Here is a 23,888-nt window from a genome sequence, read left to right as displayed (position 1 = left end):
CCTTTACCATAACATTTTGTTAAATATCTGATGAGAAAAGCTTGTGACCCAACAACAAATGCAAAATAGGTGCTACTGGATTAAATTTACAGGAAAAATCCCTAAATTAATAGTAATGACAAGAAACAAAACAACCAAATTTGAGTATGAGATAGAGCCTCAAGGCTCAGTCTCACATGCCATGTTGGTTTCTGTTTTTTTTTTGTTATTATTTTATTTAAGGGCTATTTCTAAAAAAATTTTGACTTGATACCTTTCTTGCATTTGCTTATCAATTACAAACATTTTTAAAGAGATATTGAATTAATGTAACATCATGTGTGTAAAAAGGCATATAAGTCTTAGTAATTATCATCATTTTCACGACTTTGGACACCCATTGTAATATTTGTATGTACTAAGAGACTATCTGTTGGAAATATTTGTGGCATACCAGCAAATGCATGGTAGGTGTCACAATAAAATTTTATAAATAGCACTTAAATAAAATTAATGAAAAAAAAAACGAATAAAATCAACATGGTGTGTAAGATGGAGTCTGTAAACATTGGGCATAATCCCAAATAAATTGCAAGCAAATAATAAGTAGTTCCTTAACCCATATTGTAAAAAGTTATGCATTCAAACTATTGGGCTGCTAAAATTTCTTAATTTATGTTTACGTAAATTATCAAAACACTTTGAGTATATTCCCAAGAGTATGAAGCCTTGCTGGACAAATTCCTGTAGTTCACCAGGCTTGTGACAGATATGTTTGGATGTAAGTCTAAGGGATCCTGAAAATTGATCTTCAGCAAGAGTCCGAAAAATGTTCAATTAAGCATGAAGCAGCTGCAGGGCTTAACGTCTCAACATTGCGGTCACAGATGCAATGAGGGGGTGATGAGATGAGCAGGGGTGTACACAAGGAGGGGGATGGAATGGAGGGATATTACCCCCCCTCCTTCCAGAAATTTAATAAAATCTATCATTCCCACCAACAAAAGGAAAAAAAAAATTGAAAGCAAACAGCAAGCAAAGTGGTTCTATCACCCCCATATTCCCGAAATTAAATTCTGGGCATGCTCTGGAGATGAGAGTATGGCATTGACAGAATGCATTTAGTGATGATGAAACGAGAGCACCCTAGGAAACCCACTGGTTCACTGCAGCATCGTCATGTTTGCTACTTAGATATGGAAATGCATACAACAGTAATCCAGTGCATCCAATTGTGAGTGTTTTTTTTTTGTGTCATGCCAATTTTCACAACTTTGTTAGAATTATAAGCTTGTACAGTAGAGTCCTGCTAATCTGGACTAGATGAGACCAGATACTGATTGGATCACAAAGTCTGCATTAAATGGAATTTGCTTTAGAATTCACATAATACAAGTTTAGAGTGGGTAAAACTATAAAAATTGATGTTATTTTTCTTTACAAATACAACTTGTTAGGATGCACGTGCTGACTTCTTTGTCTGCACTTTTGCATCATAGCCAACTGAGAATGTCAAAAATTAGTTAAATGCTGCTATTTTTTAAATACCTTTTGGATTTACCAGATGTCAAGATGAGACGGGTCCAAATAAGTGGGACATTGGTGTATTCTGTATGTATCTCATTGATATTACTTATTTTTTTCAAAAATATTCGTTCAGTCTTGCTGGACCAGCACAATTGTATATTTCAGCATGTTTTTTTTATGTAAAATTACCACGATGCTAAAAAAAATCACACTAACCTTCACTAGAGTTACCATAGCTAACTACAGAAGTTCCTGTTTGACAATACTTAACTCGGTGTCCACAGAAAAATATCTAACGAAAACCTCAAGGCCATATTTTCAATATTCCTCCTATTGGTTTGTTGGGTAGGTTTCAAACAACCTATGTACGCTGCAAACCTGCCTCACCTCGATGATGGGTCGGCCAATCACGATGGATCAGCTACGACAGGACGTCGGTCTCATGGTCGAGAAAATCACTCACGTCACACTTATGTTGAGGAGGATGAAACTGAACATGGAGGAGTACGTCTGTCTGAAGGTCATCACCATGCTGAACCAAGGTAAGCAGACACACTAATTCAGTGGTTCTCAAACTTTTATTAGAGTTGGTGCATGTTTAAAATTTAACAGATAAATAATTATTGTAGGTGCAACATATACAAATTTGTTAAAATAATTTAGTCAAATATTACAGGGGAAGGAAATTACAGTCTGTTTATTCATTCTTGGGTTTATGAAAGAGAGTTGTTCAAATAACACATGAGGATGATGTAACAAAAACAGCTGTATATCAGTAATGAAATAGTATAATACAGTTGGTAACTATTTTTATGTCTGGTCACATATTTCTCTGGAATACCACAGGGTACACTCGTAAATATGATAGGGCACACACTCTTACGAACCACTACTCTAATCAGTCGGTGCTTAAGATGGCAGCATCTGAAAGCGAGGTTCTATCTAGTTTGTAATATGTATCTCATTTTATTTGTACTTGACATGTTGTCGAGAGTAAGGTCATTGAAGATGCTAACATGCAAGACAGACCCGGAATTTTGGGTAAGGAATCATCCCAGAATGTTCTTGGAGTGATTTCGTGAAACCATCAGAATAGCTGGGCTGGGATTAAAACCTGCAACATAATCCCATTGCACTACCTCTCATTATACAGTATTTTATGCAATATCAGGGTTCTTACAGTCTTTGAAGCCCTTGCTTTCCCAGTGTAAAGTTTCTAGGCCTCCGAAAAATTCTAAAATAGATTTTTGTCAGAAAAAAGTCACGGAAGTTGGAATTTGTCAGAAAAACTCGATGAATTCAATTTAAAAAAAATGGCCAGGAAAAAATTGGTTGTACTCATTGAAAGTATTCTAAAAGTCAGGAAAATTCTATTACAGATTTATGTGGACATATTGGTTTGTTAAAATAGAATATATTTATTATTTATTTATTATTTATATAAGCTAAGAATACATTTGAGTGGCCAGTAGTGATTGCTTGGTATTTTTTGACTTTGAACTAGTCAGGCTTCATGTTACAGACATACTGTATGTTTAAAGAGTAAGTTCACAGTAGCTACTGAAGGGTTCCAAGTAAGCCTGTGCGAATGTTTTTTTTTTGGTTTGAATTGAATACGAATATCAAATGATTCGCGAATACAAATATTGAATTTAAATAGTAAGAATGAGAATTAGAATCTCACTAAAAAAAATTTTTCATGACATGTAACAACTTTGGAAAATAACCAGATATTACTAAAGTGAAAGGTTGGTTAAGTTAGCTACAATAATGATATGGAAAATGTATTGTTAAAATATTATTAAATAACTTTTTTAATTATGCAGCTAACATAACCTAACCAACCAACCTTTCATTTCAGTTCCTATTCGATTTAATTTCCACAAACTGTTACTCTATATCTCCAAAAAAAATTTGTGAACCGCAAAATACAGTGAAATCCTTTCAATCTATTTTACGAAAAACTTAAATCCTTTTATAAAATGTTGTATTCCCAAATTAGTGATTGAATGAGCTCATATTTATTTTGCTATATTTATTTACGAGTTTTCGTTGTTAACAACAAAATTAGTATGAGTTCAGCATTGTTATGAACACAATTTTTGCTAATTTCATCTTGTATCTTACATCATTATTTATATTTACGTTTATTTATATACTTTTGAGTCGGAACGTCTGTTTCTTCATAGATACAAGCTGCTTCTGTATAATATGTGACTATTGATTTATACACCGTTAAAACTAACATGATTATTTCTTTTAATACCCATCTTAATACTTGTTGCTCATTGTTTTTCTATTTTGATTAGGAAGTCCTATTAAACTTCGAAAAAGAGTATTTATATAGCACAAATGACTTAATCTCACCAGTGAACGTTGGTATATGACAAGCTCATGAGGTATACTATGTCAAGTACTCGTAAGCATACGAATATCTGTTATTTCGAAGTGTTAGTATTCGAGTTTGAATTAGAAAATTCAAAGATTCGCACAGGCCTAGTTCTAAGCATTCAAAAACATCCTCAGAATTGTCTGTAATGTATTTGCTCCAAATAGTGGTTTTTGAAAATGTAGTTTGTGAACATTACAATGACTTATGCAACTGATTTCAATTATGTTTTTCTATATCATTAATTTGTTCCTCGAAATTGTACTTTTGAACCTTTGAAGAGTCCTTGAATATACATAACCACAATAGCTGTAAGAACCTTGTAGTATGTGACCTGCAAATGTGAGATGAAATAAAAGAAGATATATTTGTTTTTCCTGTAGCTCGAGGGGCATCCGTGGAGCTGGAAACCATCCAGGATCGCTACATGACTTGTTTGCGAGGCTTTGTGGAGCACAACTTCCCGCAGCAGCCCACCCGTTTCCACGACTTGCTAGTCCGATTACCTGAGGTATGCACTCGTTCAGTGCTGCTTTCAGCCGCAGGTTGCACATCATGTTCCTTCTTTCTTCTGCTTGCCTGCTACCAGTCTATCTCACCACCTACCTTGGACATCAATCTTTAAAATTGGCTTGTGTTTCAATACTTTTGGGCTTTCCGCGAGAACGTGAAAGCGAGATGCATACATAGGCATACGTAGGCAGGTATGTACACTGATAATGAGCATTTTTGTGTTTATCTTAAAGCTAGATTCACTTGATAAATTGATTTCTTCATATTCCACATCAAGAAAACTACTATGTACATTCTTTTGTGCTAAAACATGTATATCACAGATGATTTTTAATAACTTTTTGTTTCTAATATTTCGCATTTATCACATTTGTCATAATAAACTATATTGTGCATAAAAGCTTGATTCATATCTACGACACCTCTAACTCCAGGAACCTTGTTGTTCCAATGCAGACACAATGCCTAGGCCCATCTACAGACTATTTATTGGTCTTGACATTTTACAATTGAAATACCATTATTTTATGAACTGCAATGCTTTCCATGTGAATTTAATATTAAAACTGTGATTTTGCGCTAAACTACTTTTGTTGATATTTTGGTTGTGTGATTTTTACCTTTAAAAAGTTTATCTGAACAGCCTTCCAGCCAATCAGGGACCAGGATAAAAATTTAAGTAAATTTTTGAATGAACAGTGAACATTGAGGCTTCTATAATGGTAATTCTGAATTAAGTGATGTTTCTGTGAAGACCATCATATTTTGGCAATGTTAAAGAAATTTAGCTTATTCACAACAGTACTGAAGTATTTTTAAGTAGTTATAAGTGTATAAACTATTGTTGAATAATACGGTATTGTATATCTGCATAGTAAACAAAGGTTAAGAAAGAGACAGAACAATAAATTTGTGCAGTTGATTATATGTGTAGATCAGTGTATACATTACAAATGTTATATAAAATTGTTTTCGTATATTTATGTTTTTCCATTTATCATTCACTACTAATTTGGTTTCCCTGGATACATTGTAGGTATACATGTACTAAACCCTTCTTCACAGCACACACCTTTCTACCTGTCTGTATTATACTGCCCATTGGTATCATAATAATTAAATAAATACATACCTTAAATAAGGAGAGATATATAGAATAGAATAAATTGGAGACTAGATCATCACTTCAATTTATTTCTCAAAATATGAATTTAAAAAAAATATATATATATATTTATTTTAATTACCTCCTTGAGTAGACCAGTGAACTCTATACATTCAATCTGCCAGTAAAGATTTTACAAGTGTAGCCCACCAATAATTTTTTTTTCATAAATGGCCCTACAAAGAAACTAGTTGAATAGCACTGCTATGATAAACCATCTTACGAAAAGTTTCTTTTTCTGCAAATATAGAAATTGCGCAGTAGTATTGCATATATGTGAATTGCTGCCAATTGTTTTTGCATAAATGTAGCTTGCAATTTATTAATTTTTGTCAAGTTAACCTTTGACTAGCAACATACAACTGTCATAAACGAACTACCATATATACATACGACGTCGCAAATAAAATTTGATTTTAACAGAAAATAATAGTTGTACATTTAAACATAAACCATACTAAAATGTATTACGTATACGGTATACTTAATACCTACTACAAAAAATAACTCCCCTAATGAACAACGTTGGTATGGTTTACTTGTTCCTTTCTTCAGATCTTTGTGTACTTATGATTTTTCGTAACTATACTGCTCTCGTTGACCTCGGTCTACACTTCCATCTGCCTCCCAGGTCCAGTCCGCGGCCGCCCTGCTTCTGGAGAGCAAGATGTTCTACGTTCCGTTCCTGCTGAACTCGGCCATTCAGAGGTAGTACAGTGACTGCTCGGGTAGCGACTTCTACCGCGCCGGCGAGTGGACCGTGGCGGCTGCGTGCGGCACGGTGGTGTCGTGGCCTTGCGGCCGCAGAGCGGTCCAGGAGAGCGACTGCAGGGTTGCCACCTGTTGTGTTCACTGGTTTCACAGCAGCAGTGCAGTCGGTGATCCGTTAGAGACTTCGTACTCCGAATCTGAAAAGAGGATACAGAATGGTGGTTTTCTTTTTTTTCTCGTGTCAAGAGAGTTCAACAAGTCTGCAAAAACAAATCCTTATGATAAGTATTTTTTTTATTATTTTTTAAGTATTTTCTACCGAAAAAAATATTGAAGAGTTACCATTGCCTACTACACTAAGCTAGGGCAGTTCCATGAAATTGCGTGTAGAAAAAGTGACTTCATATAGTTCATACATAGCCATCATTTTTTCTGGTTGTAATTCGTGAACATTATTTTGAAGATTTACTTAATGATTTTCATTATTTTGGAAGAGTACTTTGTATCTGTGCCTCCGAGACAATTACAGTCTCTGTTGATATATTAGTGTGTTACGGTTGGGCTGAACGAGATGGGATGGAATGGAGCACAGTGTTCAAATTCCTATGAAGCTGTTACCATGTAATATTTGCAACCAAAGTATCCTTTTAACTGCCTTAAATAAAAAAAAATCAAGTTACCAGAATATGTGATTTTTTCTTCCCATTTATTAAGTCAAAGCATTTAAAAATAACAGAAGTGTTTTTTTTTTATTCTGCTTGAATTGTTTTTACATGTGACGAGCACATCACAAAGAAGATATTGAAAAATTTGCACCCCTTTGTTGGAATAGAGCAGTGCGGTTGTGAAGTGTAGCTGCGTGTATCGAATGCTCGCTCACCGAAATAATTTTTCCAACTTAATCACTTCAATGAGTTACCAGTGTTGAATACCACATACGTGTTGGTTTTAAACAATGTTCCTTTTTTGTTTATGAGTAATCATTTTTAATTTTTCAAGTGGCATATTTGTGTTTAAAACAATGTTACCTAGTTTACAGACACAAAGCTAAGAGAAATTCTTCCAAGTCAAGTAGCAGCAAGAAGAAAAAGTTTCAAGACATTAAAAGTTAAAAAGGGATGAACCCTTTGATGCATCGGTATTAGAATGTTTGTGAACATGTTCATGGTGAAGAAAAAAAAAAAGGAAGTACAAAGAAAAAATATTTTCTGATGAGATACAGATAAAGTTCTGTTTTTGTCCAAAAATATTAAACTAATGATAAATATTTTTTTGTACATTGTACATTTTCAGTATTGTGTAAACTATCTTTTAGGGTTGTTTTTATTTGCCTGATGTTTTTACATTAATGATTTTGAATTGCATTTCATTAAAACACATTATAAAAGTTAAATACCTGTTGAATAATGTTTCAAAACAGAAAAGTCAATATAGGTACTCCACAGATTTTATAAAAGTTTAGATTTGGAAAAAAATAATAATAGCAGATTATAGTATGCTGAAGAGCATTTTCTCAGTTGCTGGATAATTAAGCACTGCTTTGAGAGCACATGTTGTATTTAGAGTTTTATAAGAATTATAGTGATTGCTTGCCGGAACAAGCTGATGGTGGAGCATTTAAAAAAAAGTAATGGTTATGGTGCTAGGTTTCATAAGAAAACAGTAATCACTGCATAAAGAAGTCCACAAATGACTATAAAAGTTTGAAAATAACAATTTTTGAAGGTAAATTTATAAAGTTATCTGTAGCACAGTATAATTGTACATTTTGCAAAAAAAAATAAATAATTGAAAGAAATATTGTGGAGCTATTATTAGCTCACCATGTTGCCTTGTGTTCTTATTTAAAAAAAAAACATAACAGTGTAAAACTGGATGTGTTAGTTGTTCAAAACAATGCATAAAATATTTGCAAAGACTGCTGGCCTGTCTGTCTGTTAAGAGAATGTCCGGCACATTAAAACATTGCGAGCATCCCTCGAGCAACCATGTTCTTCAAGTTTAAGAGCTAAACTATTTCTTGAGTTAACTTTTTGTACAAGTGTTGTTTATTCACAGTTAAGTGTTTGTGTGGATATAAAATGCCAATATGGAAGTAAATGAGGTAGATAAGTAACACGCAGTACACCGATTCATTTGTTCGAAACAAAGAAACATAAACGCATATTATGAATTTTACAAATGATTTGTATTATTTAAACAATTGGAGATAAATTTTTTAAATAATCTACCAAAACAATTAAATTTTCCACATGTATATACTGTTTACACTGTTCATAAACATATTTATTTATGAAAAAAATTTTTGACTGCATCTATCACAGTTTAAAACAGCACTCTTGCTTACTGAACCAATATTAGCACTTTAAACCATGTAAGTATTTAACTGTGTGTGTGTTTCTTTGAAGTTAATATTGCATATTTTAAAGTATTTTATGGCTGTGAATCTAATGTTAATTTGAATCTTCAAAAGTATCATTAACATTACGCATGTACTTTTCAAGATTTTCTGTGTAAATTAAGAATAAACTTTTATATGATTCTGCTCAATAATAAATATATTGTGTGGTTGAAAAGAGTATAAATTATATTGTGTCGATAAATTTATCCTTGCTGTTGTAAATTTTTATATTTTCTTAAATGAATGAGCATAATTACAGCACTGGACATTATCAACTCTCATATCTCAACTAAAAGTCAAGAGAGCTTCTTGCTTAGTATTTGGAAAGTTTTCTGCGAATTAACCACTGGCAACATACAGTGTGTTTGTTCATATCTTTCGACGCAGATGATATTGATAAGTGAAGCATAAATTAATAAATCTTCCATCTTTTGACCACCAAACTACTGTATACAATTAATTTATATTTAGCATTAAAATAAAATTAGGTTAAACATACCTTATGCAAGCACTAAGATAATTTTTATTCAGAATTTATTGTATGCAAGCCAAGATTATTATATACTGAAAATACTTTCTCCTAATTTATTAGGCAATCGATCAAACCTTTACAGTTGTCAATTATGATCACTGCTATGAAAACATGATGCTCTGTTGACGATCAACAAAATAATGAATAACTTAGAAACAAGTTGTTAATGTCCAGTGACAGTTTGCCCTTCTAACTCTGTGTGTTTTTGTGTAATATGTATCTGTCTCTGTATGTGACAATGCTGATCAATGCAACTGTATTTAAATATTAATTGAAATATTGCACTGCATATGTTGACTATTTGTCTAATTTTACTGAAATATTTTTTACTAATACCTGCTTGATGTGTGTGAAAAATTTCCTGATATTTTACGAGTTGAAGATTCTTATGAAAGGATTGTAGGGTTGTACATATGTAAGTAACAAAAATGCTTTATTTTTTGACTGTATGCTGTAATATAATGTTTGGTATTGTCAATATGTATATATTATATATATTATGTATATTAACGGAATAGAAATGTTGTTTGTGGTAGGATGAAGTACATGGTTGCCCGAGAAAGATGACAATGCTACGAGATGAAATATTTCCGGTACATCTTAAGTGAGACTATGTATAGAATACTGCCTGCCTTTTTTGGTTGTTAAGTTTTTAATGTGTTTTTTTGTGTTAGAACTGCAGCCTGCTGAATCTGCTGATGACAATCATGCAGGTGGACCCAGCAGACTGCAGTTAGGGGTCTGAAGTATATCCTAGTGTAGTGATGAACAGCATAATAAACTTCTTGTAAAGTCTACACACACTATACCTTATTTTTTGTACAAAAATAAAATATCCTTACTTCCTCAAGTAAAGTTCGAACAGGTCTACTTTTTAAAGAACATTGGCACACACTTTGGCTCTCGGCAATCTTGTGTCTAAGATCGCCTGAACTACTTCAGGTAAACAAGTTGAACTTTAGTGTGTGGTTACACAGTCAAAACATGATTTGTCAGAGGCCATTTCTCATTTAACCTGAACAGGTTGGCAAAGCAGTTCTCAACAATCTCTTCTACATAAGCCACTGATTGACTGTTGAGTGTGTAGAGCTTATAATGAAACATAGAGAATGTCCCTGGCACTAAGTTGTGTAATATTTTACCAACTGCAACATTTTCTGTGTTTGCAAATGATTTTTTGTTTAGAATCCTTTTTTCGTCAGTTTCGTCGTTTTGTATCGTAAAATGACCAATCAAATAAAAACAATGCTGATTAATTTTAAACATATGCTAGCATTAACATACAACAAATTGGAAAAAGCCAAATTTTTCTAGTTACAAAATAAATAGGATCCACAACACATTCAATCAATGAAGTAGTTCGGAGTTGACCGCACTTTATACGAACTGCAGTGTAACTTTCGCATTTGTAAACATGTTTACCTGAAGTAGTTCGGCATTTCATGTGTAACAGTGCCCTAAACAGCAGCAGAGGACACTGGCAACATAAGTAAAGAAGGTTGTAATTTTAACTTTCTTTCTTTTATAAGTTCAGTGTTAAAATAAAAAAAACTAACATTATAAAATACATTTCATAACTAGTACTTTTTTCTACATTGTGTTGAATCCAGCAACATTCGTTTGTTGTCACCTCTCTACTTGTAATGCCAATACATATAGGCAAGCATTTTTCGCGAAAAAAATCTGAACGACAATTACACTGCAACAAGCTATACCCGTACCAGCAGTTTCTTCCTTGTGATTGATTGGCGGCCACCTGCAAGAAACTCCATTGCCTTGTTTAACTCGGCCACTCAGGATGCGTATGCTTCTGCACTGAATTACTGTGATTGGTGTTGTAATGGTAGACATGTCCCTGAAAGAAACTCACCAAATCGCGAAGGGCAGAACAAAAATAAAAAGAAAATGCATGCCCCTACTAATACAATGTTTTAAGTTCTATAATATGTTAAAGTAAATTTTCTTCAGGTTTTTTCTATTACTTTTAACATAGCATATAATTGGATATCCTGCCTGACACAAAACCTAGTTACAAAGGTCATTTGTACTTTTCATTTTAATATTTTTTTTTTAATTTCAAACTTTAACAAAAATTGAAGCAAAAATTGGACAGTTACAGACTTTCAATAAATTTGGTAACCGAAGCTAAAGTTCTACGAATGTTAGATATGTCTTTCTTATCAAAACAATAATTATAAAACTATAAATTAAGTTCAATAATTATTTATCAACAAATAATGTTCCTCACATTATACTTTAATCAAATTTAAGTTTTCATTAGAATTTTTTTTTTAATTTGAACAAGACCAACAAAAAGTCTTTAAATGTCTTAGCAAGCAGATTTTTTCAATCAAAACGTGAAAGCATGGTTAAATATTTTGACCAACAAACTTCAGCCGCAGGTTTATCAAGACGAAATAAGTTGAAAACGTATACAACATATGGTGTAAAGTTGCTTTCTCAAGACCTTTGAAGTTGCAGCTGAACCGGTAGTTGGTTTTGTAAATAAACTATTTATGAAAAAATGCCAAGCGTCTATGTATGTCTAAGTGAACAAAGTCCTGCAAATACTGCAAACCTTGTCATCGAAGTAAAAATATTTAATGGAAATAATTTAGGGTAAAACACTTATTTCACATCAATTTTGGTGATGCACAAGAATATTGTAATTTTTAATAGCTGATTATTAATCTACATGTCAAACGTAACAAAAAAGGCTGCTTTTTGTTCTACCCTATAATCCACCTTTATCGCAAGTAACTAAAGTAAAATTTAGAACAAAATGCCATAATGCCTGGCAAGTGTGCATCACTCAGTTTGAAACAGCTGCCTAACATCAGGGGCAATGATTAAATGATTTCACGCAAATTAAGATATTTCGAAGAAAACATTGAACAAAAATTTAAATAAAATTAAAAAAACTGCAGACATAACTGATGACATGTATGGTTTGTTCAGCATTCATGTTTATATGCTTCAAAACCACAAGATAAAAAATGACATTGAAATATTTTTCAAACACAAGACAATGTTACTTTTTCATTAGCTAAATGTAAAAAAAGCAGTACAACTAACGAAAAAGTCGTTGAGTTAACAAAGATGGCTGTAAAACAATATGATTCAAAATAGCCCTAGTGTCTTTAAATGCCTGTTATGCTGAAAATAATGTAAAACAAAAATATTGATTACAATTAATTTTTAACATAGATGTATAACATAAAAAAGGAATTTAACAAAATTTCTTGAAAATGTGTCAAAAGCATGATAAATAGCCTTTTCCAACATAAAATGCCAAAATTAACAATTTACATAATTACATAACATGATGACAGGTGTGTATTCAAATGGAGAATAAACTGTAATTAATTTTCATAATACACTTAGTCTTTAGGGTTTGTTACTAACTGTTTAACTTTGCATGCTAAAGAAGTAAGTTTTGAGGGTTTCAACAAAGTTTTGTATGGTGTTTTGATTAACATTTAGTACTATGAATTTCAGTTTAATCACTATCTACCATAAAATCTTGTCCCAATGTAATGCATTATCCCCACCATAATTCATTGCCAAATTTGAAGAGAGAGTAAAATTAGTCAATTACATAAATATTTAAATGAAAAATTAATTTATTCAATAAGCATCATAGTTCAAGACAACACTTTTTTTTATGAACTGTAGTATTAATATGTGTCTAGGATCTACATTTTACATATAAAAATATTACCAAGTTATAAATTGGAAGACTTAATTTATATTGCACTGTTCACAAAGCTAAACATAATACAACTATTTGTTAAAACAATTTATTGTGTTGAATCATAATCATGACTAAGGCAAACATGAAAAAAATTACACATATTATTAGTGTCAGATGTTTCTCTTAAGATTTATGTTAATCTGAACAAATATACAATATACAAATGTTGGATTAATTTTAAGTCTAAACTAAAACTAATCATGGAAGATGTCTGAAGAAAAAAATATTTTATAATCTTAAGTATGGTTCCTATTTTACCATACAATATAAGATGAACAATAACTCATATAAAAAGATTTAAAGTTTACACAAAAATCTGTAGCATAATTTATTTATATTTAATGAAAGAGATCAAAGTGAAGTGTTCAACCTCTTCTGAACATAAGTACTTAATTGGCAACAGTCTTACTACATTACAAATCTTATTAATGTTTATCTTAAATACAACCGATAAAATCACTTTCACGTTTGTTTGAAAACATTTCTTATCAGTCTTTTTTTTTTTATTAGGAATGGGTACATAAACAAATTAGATGAAAAACCTTTACTATTTTCATAATCTTGTACCAGTTAGTTCTCAAACAATATCACTGTGAACACAAAAAACAAATCTGGTCAGTAAACTGTACTTCACATAGTTAAGTTCTGAAACGATACTGTAATAAACAAAATTACTGTAGACATTATCATAATCATTATTAAATGCTATAGCAAGCCCCCGAAAAGATAGGCCTGGATGCAGATTGCATGGCTCTTCAGTCACCTTTATACATATGTTCATTGTTTTAGGCAGTGTACATCCCTACTATCCCATGAAATACACACATACACACACACAACACATTGTAGAGTGCTAGTCTTTCACTACTGCCACATATTCCACATGCAACAAATACCTGAGCACAGCCATACTGGAATTAGAGCCACGGAACACTGTGACAGGACAGGTGTAGATAACTAATTATGTGATACAGATTAACTCTTTTTTTTGGAACATGAGGCAAACAAAATTGTCCATATAAACAGACATACACACTGAAATGTGCATTATTATTTTTTTTTTAGAAACGATACCTCAAATAGACAACTGCATCTGATAAAAAGAATGGTTGTCAAGTAGCAAATTTAAGACATACAAACTTTAATGAGTTAAGAGACAAAATATCCAACATTAACTCCACTGATACTTGGATACAAGGGCATACCCACGGAGTAGAAGAGGGTTATGGAGAGTGGGGGGGGGGGGGGGGGGGGGTTGGTCACTTCTACCTGCTCCTTCCAAAGTTGGAAAACATAAAACAAAATATTTCTGGAAAAAAAATTATTAACAGGTTGGTTGTCTGTATTCAAACACTTTACAAGACCCTAATTACGAAACAGACACACTGCATCTGTGAAAAGTCGTGAGAGCTACAACCTTAAGTTTTAGCTGATGCAATAATATAACGTGAACTCGGGATCGTATGCAGAATTACATTTCGGGGGGGAGGGGGAGAACAGAACCATCCGCTGTTTGCTTTCAAATTCTTTCCACATGTTGGTGGGAAAGACAGATTTTTTTAGGATTTTTTTTTTTTTTGGGAGAAATACAGTCCCCCGTCCACCCCCTTACTCCTTCGTATGTCTCTGCTCATATTGTTATAGATCCTCGCAAACTGATTTAATAAATTATGTTGTTGTTGTTGTTGTTGTTGTTGTTGTTTGCTATTTCACGGCACAGAGGTTCAGTTGGGAAGATCCTGCGGCCAGACGAGGTCCTCCCGACCCGCGAGGCAGGTCCGCACGAGGGTTTCCAGCGCGCAGCGAGCCCTCTTCTCCTCCTGCAGCTGCGACGAGAGCGTGGCCGTGGCGGAGCTCAGCTCCTTCACCTGGTCCCTCAGGGCGTACACCGTGTCTACCAGGCTCCTGCAAGCACCGTTCACGGCTGCCTCCGTCCCAACACGCCGTGCAGGCTGTCCACAAACATTTCCCTCGCCTCTCCATCATCAATATTACACATTTACTGTACACATTTTTTTTTTTTTAAATAAATTACCTATTTTGCAATTTTCTTAAAGGAAATAAAGACATTTTCAACCTCCACCATTCCTACAGCTGTACTAGTTCAAACATAACCTTGCAAACATCATTTTACGGTGTATGACTTATGCACCAAAACACCATCTCGAAAAAAAAAATTTTAAGTCTTGAGTTCTGGCATACTGGAACATGAGATTTCTCATTAAAATTACAGTTAGTTACTTTTCCAGATTTTAAAGTAAATTTCCTGACTTTCCCTGACCAATTTCAACTTCCCTGACTTTTCAGAATGTGAACACCCTGTTATACACATATCTGCAACCAATAATATTTAATGTGTGGCTACTGTCATGAAGTAAATTACCAGCTTTAAGAAATACTAAATGCAGCAAAAGCTACAGAGGTGGTCAAATAACACTTTTTCACCAATTAAACAGTACATTATTACATATTTTGTGTGCATTGAATTGGGCTAATTTGTCAATATTGCGTTACTGAGTAATTCTAAAATCTATGAAGAGAAAGGAAAACTAAAAAATAATCAAACTATGTGCCAGTCTAATAATTTTCACACCTCTGCATACTAATGAAGAAAAAAAAATTGATCTCTTAATCAAAGATTAAAGGATAAGGGGTTCTTCCCACTTTCCTTGATCCACTATGGTTGAGGTCTAGAAGATTCAAATCTATTAACTACAAGCAACCTTTTCAAGTTACAGTTGGTACTCTTTAACCCAGTATTCTTTTAATTCAGCACATCCTGTGATCCGAAGGTACCAGATTACACAGTGAATTGTGATAAAACCTAAAAGCATGTCGATAAACCATAAAGCACCAAAATTCAACTAAAATCACAAGCATATACTTAATACTTAAATCACAAAAAGTAATTTTTAGTATATATAATTCAATTAATGCAATTTATTTAGCACAAAGTTTGTACCATAATATATGTAATAAACAGACAATTTTTTTTACTTTTTATACTCTTTTAATTATTATTAGTAACTCATTCATACATTACAACAAAGTAACATGTTTCAACCACACACATAAATGCCATTTTATTTTTATTGTTTCGAGTACTTGGAAATACTTATTACAATTTAATTATATTGTAAAGGGATTCAGTATCAGTAACAAGGGCAAGGTTTTCTGAAATAAGTGTCCATGGTATATTTACATGTAAAAATTGTTTACTAAAATGCCATTTTAATGAATAAACAAAATTCATAAATATTACAAAAATAACACTGAAATCACCTGTTTTAAAAATTAAATTGCCCTAAATATTAAACCATAAAATCTGTTTTCAATTAATCTGGCACCATTCGAGCTGCTTGCATTCTGACTTCTTTTTTTTTTTTTTTGGGGGGGGGGGGGGGGGTTGGATTCAGACGCTTGTTGGTGCAACATGACTTCCGAGACGTTTATAACCAGAAATGCACTGACGACAATCGTCGTACCCTCCCAGATGCAGAGGCCGTACCTGTCCACCGACGTGGTCCTGAGGGAGTTTTGTCCCCCCAGTGCACCATCTGTAAAGTGCTACGGTCAGGGACGCACCCGCGTGCACCCTAGCATGCCAGTGGGCTTCTTTTTGTGTTATAAATAATTATGCTTTTTATGTATTTTTAAATGGTCACGAGCCTCAACAATTGTGTATATTATGTAATCGTAACTAATTAATTCTTGTGTAAATTTGCTTTTTAATTAATTACTCGCTAAAGTTGTGTTAGTAATTCTGTGATTTTCTCAAGTGCTTATGCCGTGCTAGTAATGTAATCGCAGCCTGGCGAGTCGCGGGGCGGGCCTCTCCCACGCCGGCCGATTTCTCCCCTCCCCCGCGGCCCGCGGGCCTCGGTCCGCTGGCGGGCGGGAGAGCGCAGTGATTTTTTGGGCGCGCTAGAGAGCAGACGTGCACGCCGCTCCGCGCTGCTCGTGAGACACGTTTTGTCATCTCGCAGTCCGCCGACAGTGAAACGTCACGGGTCGTCTCTGCTGCTGAGCTGCATTCGTTGTATCGCTGGCCATATTGAGTTTTACGAGTTTTCCGGGATGTCATCAGCCGAACATCATAGGCCGTGTACGCGCATCTACGGACCGCCGAATCTCTTACGTGACGGACCGACAGCCAATGCCTCCACTGGCTAGACTCCGCTCAGGGCCGGAAGTCTAAGTTCACTCAGTGGGCCATGCTGATCCAGGAATTCTCGTTCATGGTTGAACACGTTCCTGGACGTGAAAATCAGCTGGCCGACGAGTTGTCCTGGAATCCGGATCCTGAGAATGAGTTCCGCGACGACCAGGGCTGGGAGGAAGTGCACCTCCCTGAGCGCGAACGCGGGGTCGAGGACTCGGTGCCGCGACCGTGTGCGTTGTACGCGCTGTCCAGCTCCACTGCCCCTGCGCCTGACGCGCGACCAGAGACTATGACTGAACTGCTACGTGGGTCCACGCTGCGCAGCTCCGGGACCCCGACACCCAGACTCGACTGACGGAGTGCGGGGAAGGGGTGGTACCGGGCAGCCGGAGTCTGGACGGGGTGCTCCAAACCAGGGGGGCTCACAGGACGAGCAGGTGGCAGACTCACGTGCCGCATGAGGCTAGGCGCTGGGTCATAGGCTACCTGCATGACCACCCCCTGGCGGGACACCCAGGTGCGGAGCAGACGCTGCGTGAGGTCAGACGGACGTTCCACTGGCCTGGTGATGTGGCAAAAGTGAGACGCTACGTGCGGGCCTGCCTGCGTTGCCAGGAGCGGAAGTCCAGGCGACCCGACGGCAAGGAACAACAGGTCCCGCGACGGCCCCGGGATCCCTTCCACACTGTGGCGGTGGATATCATGGGGCCGTATCCTCGCACGTCCCGTGGCCGGCGTTTCATTATTGTGGTCACGGACATCTTCACCCGCTGGGCGGAGGCGTTCGCAGTGCCAAACGTGAAGGCCGGCACTGTGATTACCCTGCTCGAGCGCGAGTTCTTCCCGCGATACGGGTACCCCGCAGTCCTGCTGACGGACAACGGGGTGCAGTTCACGGGGAGAAGCTGGCGAATGTCCTGTGCAGGATGGGGGGTGGAGCATCACACGATGCCCACCTACCATCCGCGCTCGAATCCGACCGAAAGGCGGAATCAGGACATTAAGACTCAGCTGCGCATCCGGTTGGACGAGGACCACACCAAGTGGGACCTGCACCTGCCGACGCTGCTGTTTTGCCTGCGCCGTCGGACGAACGCTGTCACGGGCCATTCCCCCGCTGAACTGGTGCAGGGCCAAAACCTCGCCCTGCCCGGGGAAGCACGCACAACCCCCGACTCGCACGACATGACCACGGACGATCTGCGCGAAGACGCCCGACGTCGCCAGGCTGACTACCTGGCCCGACGCACGCCGCAGACGCACCAGCCCCCAGGACAATTAGAGCCTGGCCAGCAGGTTTTAGTCAGGTGTCACCACCTGTCGTCTGGCGAGAGGGGCTTCTGCGCCAGTCTGGCCCCTAAGTGGTCAGGCCCGCAGGAGGTAGTTGACAGACTGGGGACCACCACGTACCTCGTACGTCGCGCCGACGGACGGACGACCACGACGACAGCGGACCAGTGGTCGAGGACAGGGCCAATGACAACGTCGCCGTAGGAATACTGGTCGACCTCGGTGACCCCGTGGTGACGCCACCGGAGCTGGACCAGGGACGTCGAAGGGGACACGTCCACCCCAGGTCACGGCGGGTGGCAAGCAGGGACGTTGACGGAGACGATGACACACGGGACGGGACGCACGAGGATGGCCACGTTGGCAGCGGGCCAGTGGTAAGGGACAGGGCCAATGACAACGTCGCCGTAGGAATACTGGTCGACCTCGGTGACCCCGTGGTGACGCCACCGGAGCTGGACCAGGGACGTCGACGGGGACACGCCCACCCCAAGTCACGGCGGGTGGTAAGCGGGGACGTTGACGGAGACGATGACACACGGGGCACGACGCACGAACGAGCCCGCACGACAATACCGACTACACCCCCTACGAAGGGACATCAGGGAGGAGACGGTGGCTCCCGGCCGGCTAGAGGGGGCGGGGCAAGGACGCCTGACAGAAGGGGCGGAAGGGGCCTGCGTGGCGCGAGCATGGCAGAGCTGGAGCGCTTTGTGGACCGGGTACTTCCGCCTGATGACGACAACGCCAACGCCAACGTTAATGACAGACCGCTCATCGAGGACGTGATGCATGACGACACTGCACAGGGCGATCTGGTCGACCTGAGTGAACCAGTAGTGACGTTGCCGGAGCCTGTCCGGAGACGTGGACAGAGACGCGTCTACCCCTGGGAACGGCGGGTGACGAGGACGGACGTGAACAAGGACGTGACAAATGGGGGTAACGGTCCGGCTCCTCACTGGGGAGGGCGATGTCGACAGGGCCCAGCATGTGGTCCTGGACTTGCCTTCCCGGGAGCCGATGACGATCGCTCACGCAGGGGGAGGACCGGCGTTGCGCCGGTCCACGCGTGAGACGACGGACCCTCACTACCTCCGGGACTACGAGTGGGGGGGTCAGTTCAAGCCCCGAGACGTACGATGGACGGCCGCCGGGGGGCTGCGCTGCAGTGTGATGCAGCTCCTGCCCCGGTTCACCCGACCCATACAGAATGATGTGACAAACTCCGACGACCAGACACGTGGTCGGACGCGGACGCAGCTGCCGATCTAGGCTGACGTCGGGGGCCAGGACGGCCTCGGGAGAGGGGGGGGGGGGGCATATGACGACAATCGTCGTACCCTCCCAGATGCAGAGGCCGTACCTGTCCACCGACGTGGTCCTGAGGGAGTTTTGTCCCCCCAGTGCACCATCTGTAAAGTGCTACGGTCAGGGACGCACCTGCGTGCGCCCTAGCATGCCAGTGGGCCTCTTTTTGTGTTATAAATAATTATGCTTTTTATGTATTTTTAAATGGTCACGAGCCTCAACAATTGTGTATATTATGTAATCGTAACTAATTAATTCTTGTGTAAATTTGCTTTTTAATTAATTACTCGCTAAAGTTGTTTTAATAATTCTGTGATTTTCTCAAGTGCTTATGCCGTGCTAGTAATGTAATCGCAGCCTGGCGCGTCGCGGGGCGGGCATTTCCCACGCCGGCCGATTTCTCCCCTCCCCCGTGGCCCGCGGGCCTCGGTCCGCTGGCGGGCGGGAGAGCGCAGTGGTGTTCTGGGCGCGCTAGAGAGCAGACGTGCACGCCGCTCCGCGCTGCTCGTGAGACGCGTTTTGTCATCTCGCAGTCCGCCGACAGTGAAACGTCACGGGTCGTCTCTGCAGCTGAGCTGCATTCGTTGTATCGCTGGCCGTATTGAGTTTTACGAGTTTTCCGGGACGTCACCAGCTGAACGTCATAGGCCGTGCACGCGCAGCTACGGACCGCCGAATCTCTCAGTCAGTACGAATCTCTTACGTGACGGACCGCGCACGCGCTGTGCATCATTACAGAACAGTCGTAACCGGGACGATAGTTACTGGATTACCTTACCAGTTTGTGTCGGTACGTATTAAAAGGACGAGACTTTCATCCGGGAGTCCGGGTCGTAGCGGGGAGGGCGCTCATTCCACGACGTGTCCGCCAGGCTGCGGTAGGCTCTCTATGCGACAATAAAAGGGGCTCGTGGAACGGACAACACCGAGTTATCCTTGGAGCTGCCTACCATTCTTCCTTCTCACCTAAAATTCCCTCCAGGTCCCGTATTTCCCGGTCCCGGCCACGTTGGCCTGGACCCACACTTCACCGACGAGAGCTGCACGGGCAAGACAGGGCAATTACGCAAACGGTGAACCAGGGACCAAAAGCGGAGGGACGTCAGCACATGTGTGTTTTTCCTTATCAAAGAGCAACGTATTACAACAAATTTTAAATATCATTGTACTGTACATTAAGAATCTATGGTATTTCCATTAACTCCAAAAATCTGGAAAAATTGGTAAGCAGGCATGACTGGGATTCCGAACATTCTATGTTCAAGAAGAACCTTTACTGTGCTATGACAACAGATAGAATCTATTAATATAGCAGAGTCTGGCCTTAAGGTGGATCCTTTCGTAGATTAATTCACAGATATAGGCCAGTTAAAAAAAAAACTAAACTCTAAACAAAATATACCTAAACAGTAGTGGATCAATCCACTTTCATCCTTCAATTTTTGATTGTAAGATAATTTTTTTTATGAAGAATAATGTCAAAATTTTAAAATAGCATATTGGTTGGCCAACAGCAACTGTTCATTTAATATTTAAAACTGAGTTTGTGAATGCCAAGAAAATACTAAATTTATTTATTTACAAACAGTTTGATTGGATTCCCACTAAGCTTGTGCCCTTTATCATATTGATATTAACTAAAACCATAAAAATTCCTACAAATAATCTTCTCAGAATTTTTAACTTCCAATAGACGTAAGCAAGCTATAATGTAATACATACTAACACACAGAAAATGAACTAACTGACTCTATATGTAGTGGTCCAGGAATATGCAGTCCGAGAAACCTGTTAAAACCTGCTACAATATTGTATCCACAACAGTAAAAAAAAAACTACTTTACAAAATTATAACCACACCATATACTATTAAAAAAGACTTTTTTGTTTTAAAAGTAGTATAGTAAATAATCTATTTTATACCAGGCATGGTTTGTACATTAGTAAGTAGGTGTATTTATTGCTTAAACGAACACATATAATCTCTCTGGAACAGAAAAACACCAATATTATACTCTAAAATATTTTAGACCACTCATCAATAATTATGTGCAGTTCCTACCTTAAAAAGTTTTCAACTGTTGGTAGGCATGTAACAAAAATAAATAAATAGGTTAACAATGTAATTTCCTTTAAGTTATCATTCTGATACATTAATATTTTCATTGAGAAGAGTGGCAAAAATTAAATAATTTAAAAATCTGTACTAAAACTTTTAAAATTAATTTTTGTACAAAATATTTTATTTAGTAACATCTATAATTTTTAAAAATTATTTTTTTTTACTCTTATGCATTTTTAAGTTTTAACTTCCTCTGGTTCCCAACAAGAATAACACTTTAGTTTTTTATAAATAATTACAACAAAAGTTTTTAAAAAATAGTATCACCTTGCTCTGTAAAATGTTGCCATGGGCTTTTGACGAGTTCCTAAAAGTTGAGGTCATATAAGTGTGAATTACAAACACTAATTGATTCCTACTAAATTCCTATCACATTCTTTTAGCATAAATCGGGGCCAAGAGCCACATCAAATTATAAATAAGATGCTATGCCATAGAAACAAAAAGTCGTCCCCGAAACAACCAGTGCCACCCAAATCAATGCGGACAGCAATGTCCAAGCCCCCAACTCCCCGCATGGTAGACTCTTTACCACTCTGTCCAAATCTTCTTCCAGAACCATCCTTCTGTTTCCCGTAAGCATTCTGCTTGATATTAATGCATGAAATTTTTGCATCCTGCATGTAAGTGCCCAGGGTTTGCCCTATGTCTATGCAGGTTTTACCTGGGCCCAACTTATCTAGTTTTAGTCTAGTATAGTCAGTGAGGGGAGTTAGACATGGCGCCAATCGCTACCATGGCTGGCCAATACCCGAACAAAGCGCACAATGCATGCTACCTCTCCTGCATGACTAACACCCTGCGTGATTAGAGCGCATAGTCTTCGTCGTGAGACGTACTTAAGTCTCCCTCCCTAACCCGGAATCCTCCCAAACACACTTAGTTTTTAGTTAGGTTAGGGAAAAAAAAGTTGCCAAAGAAAGGAACCATCTTTCAGAATCACTAGCAACCTTTCCAGATGCACAATCACTCAATGTAAACCACAAGTTTTCACTTTCTGTATACAAGTATATCTAACTACTCTCATTTAATAGTTTGTTATTATAAAGGTATGTTGCATTTAATATTTGGTCATTCTAAATTTGAAATATTTCTTAACTCCTAACAAACCAACATTATTCTGGTTTTGGATAGTTAGTGATGTCCATTGGCTAAACACCAAATCAAGTCGGAAAATTCAGAAATATCTGGACTCCTAGTTTTCATGCAAACCTCATAAAACACACTAAACATTCTAAGTGTTACAATGAATCATATTTAACACATAAGCTGAAAATTTACAGTTACACATCGCACACAAAAATAACCATTGAATAGAAATCAATTAAAATGAAATGAGAAAAAAACCTTTCCAATGATACTGTGACATGGTGTAGATGTGATTACTAGCACTTACTTATGAAGTGTAAGTGTTAAGTGACTACAAGTATCATAAGTTTGACCCACTATTGAAAATAAACTCTTACACCATGAATACATGATAGAGACAAGGTTATAGGTATTAAGAAAGATGTAGTTTCATATTTAAGTAATAAACATTTTTAAGACTAAACATAATTTTAGAAAAGTATTAGTAATTAAATTGGCCTAAAATAACAGTATAAAATCTTTTCTCTAATAATCATATTTAGGCATAAACAATATACTCTTTGATAAGGGTAAATTTCAAAGTGTTGCACAAAAGTATTACACAAAAATTTTCACTTTAAAAATAACCAATATGCTGTTAATTTAAGCTTATGGAAACACCGATAACAAAAACTTGCAAATACAAACATACTCACTTCTCCTCAACAATAGTTTGATTCCCAGATGTTTCTTCGACAATTATCTTCTCCTCTTCAGCTATGAGCAGTTGAGGGCAATCAAGAACCGCAGCTGCAAGAGCAAACACATCACAGACCAGGAACTTTCCAAAACTGTAACATAGTAGTGACAAGGAGACGGTTTCCCTCAAAATGGATGTCATTATCTTGCCACATTCATGCTTCTACGATTTCTTTGTAACAATAAGCTGGCACTTTATTAAGAA

General features: G+C 37.9%; 2 protein-coding genes across 8 annotated transcripts in view; one reads left to right on the top strand and one right to left on the bottom strand.

The window, feature by feature from the left end:
- The window catches only part of LOC134536090 (hormone receptor 4), a 488,332-nt gene extending 477,101 nt beyond the window's left edge, over window positions 1-11,231 (top strand). For all 5 annotated transcript variants that reach the window (XM_063375653.1, XM_063375636.1, XM_063375645.1 and 2 more), the window contains 3 exons: window positions 1,856-2,048; window positions 4,279-4,406; window positions 6,205-11,231. In XM_063375653.1, the coding sequence (XP_063231723.1) occupies window positions 1,856-2,048; window positions 4,279-4,406; window positions 6,205-6,285 (402 nt within the window). In that variant the 3' untranslated portion in view covers window positions 6,286-11,231. The remainder of the gene's footprint in view (window positions 1-1,855; window positions 2,049-4,278; window positions 4,407-6,204) is intronic.
- A 1,591-nt stretch (window positions 11,232-12,822) lies between these two features.
- LOC134536108 (rho guanine nucleotide exchange factor 7) overlaps window positions 12,823-23,888 on the bottom strand; it is an 80,389-nt gene continuing 69,323 nt past the window's right edge. Inside the window, exons 12-13 of one of the 3 annotated variants that reach the window (XM_063375679.1) lie at window positions 23,641-23,734; window positions 12,823-14,876 (exon numbers count right to left, since the gene is read on the bottom strand). In XM_063375679.1, coding sequence (XP_063231749.1) covers window positions 14,696-14,876; window positions 23,641-23,734 — 275 coding nt within the window. In that variant the 3' untranslated portion in view covers window positions 12,823-14,695. Of the gene's footprint in view, window positions 14,896-23,640; window positions 23,735-23,888 lie in introns of all 3 variants that reach the window. The other 2 variants (XM_063375671.1, XM_063375707.1) reach the window with 2 other exon arrangements.

Source organism: Bacillus rossius, chromosome 1 (genome assembly GCF_032445375.1).
Source record: "Bacillus rossius redtenbacheri isolate Brsri chromosome 1, Brsri_v3, whole genome shotgun sequence".
NCBI lineage: Eukaryota > Metazoa > Arthropoda > Insecta > Phasmatodea > Bacillidae > Bacillus > Bacillus rossius.
This window is presented reverse-complemented; position numbering and strand designations above follow the sequence as displayed.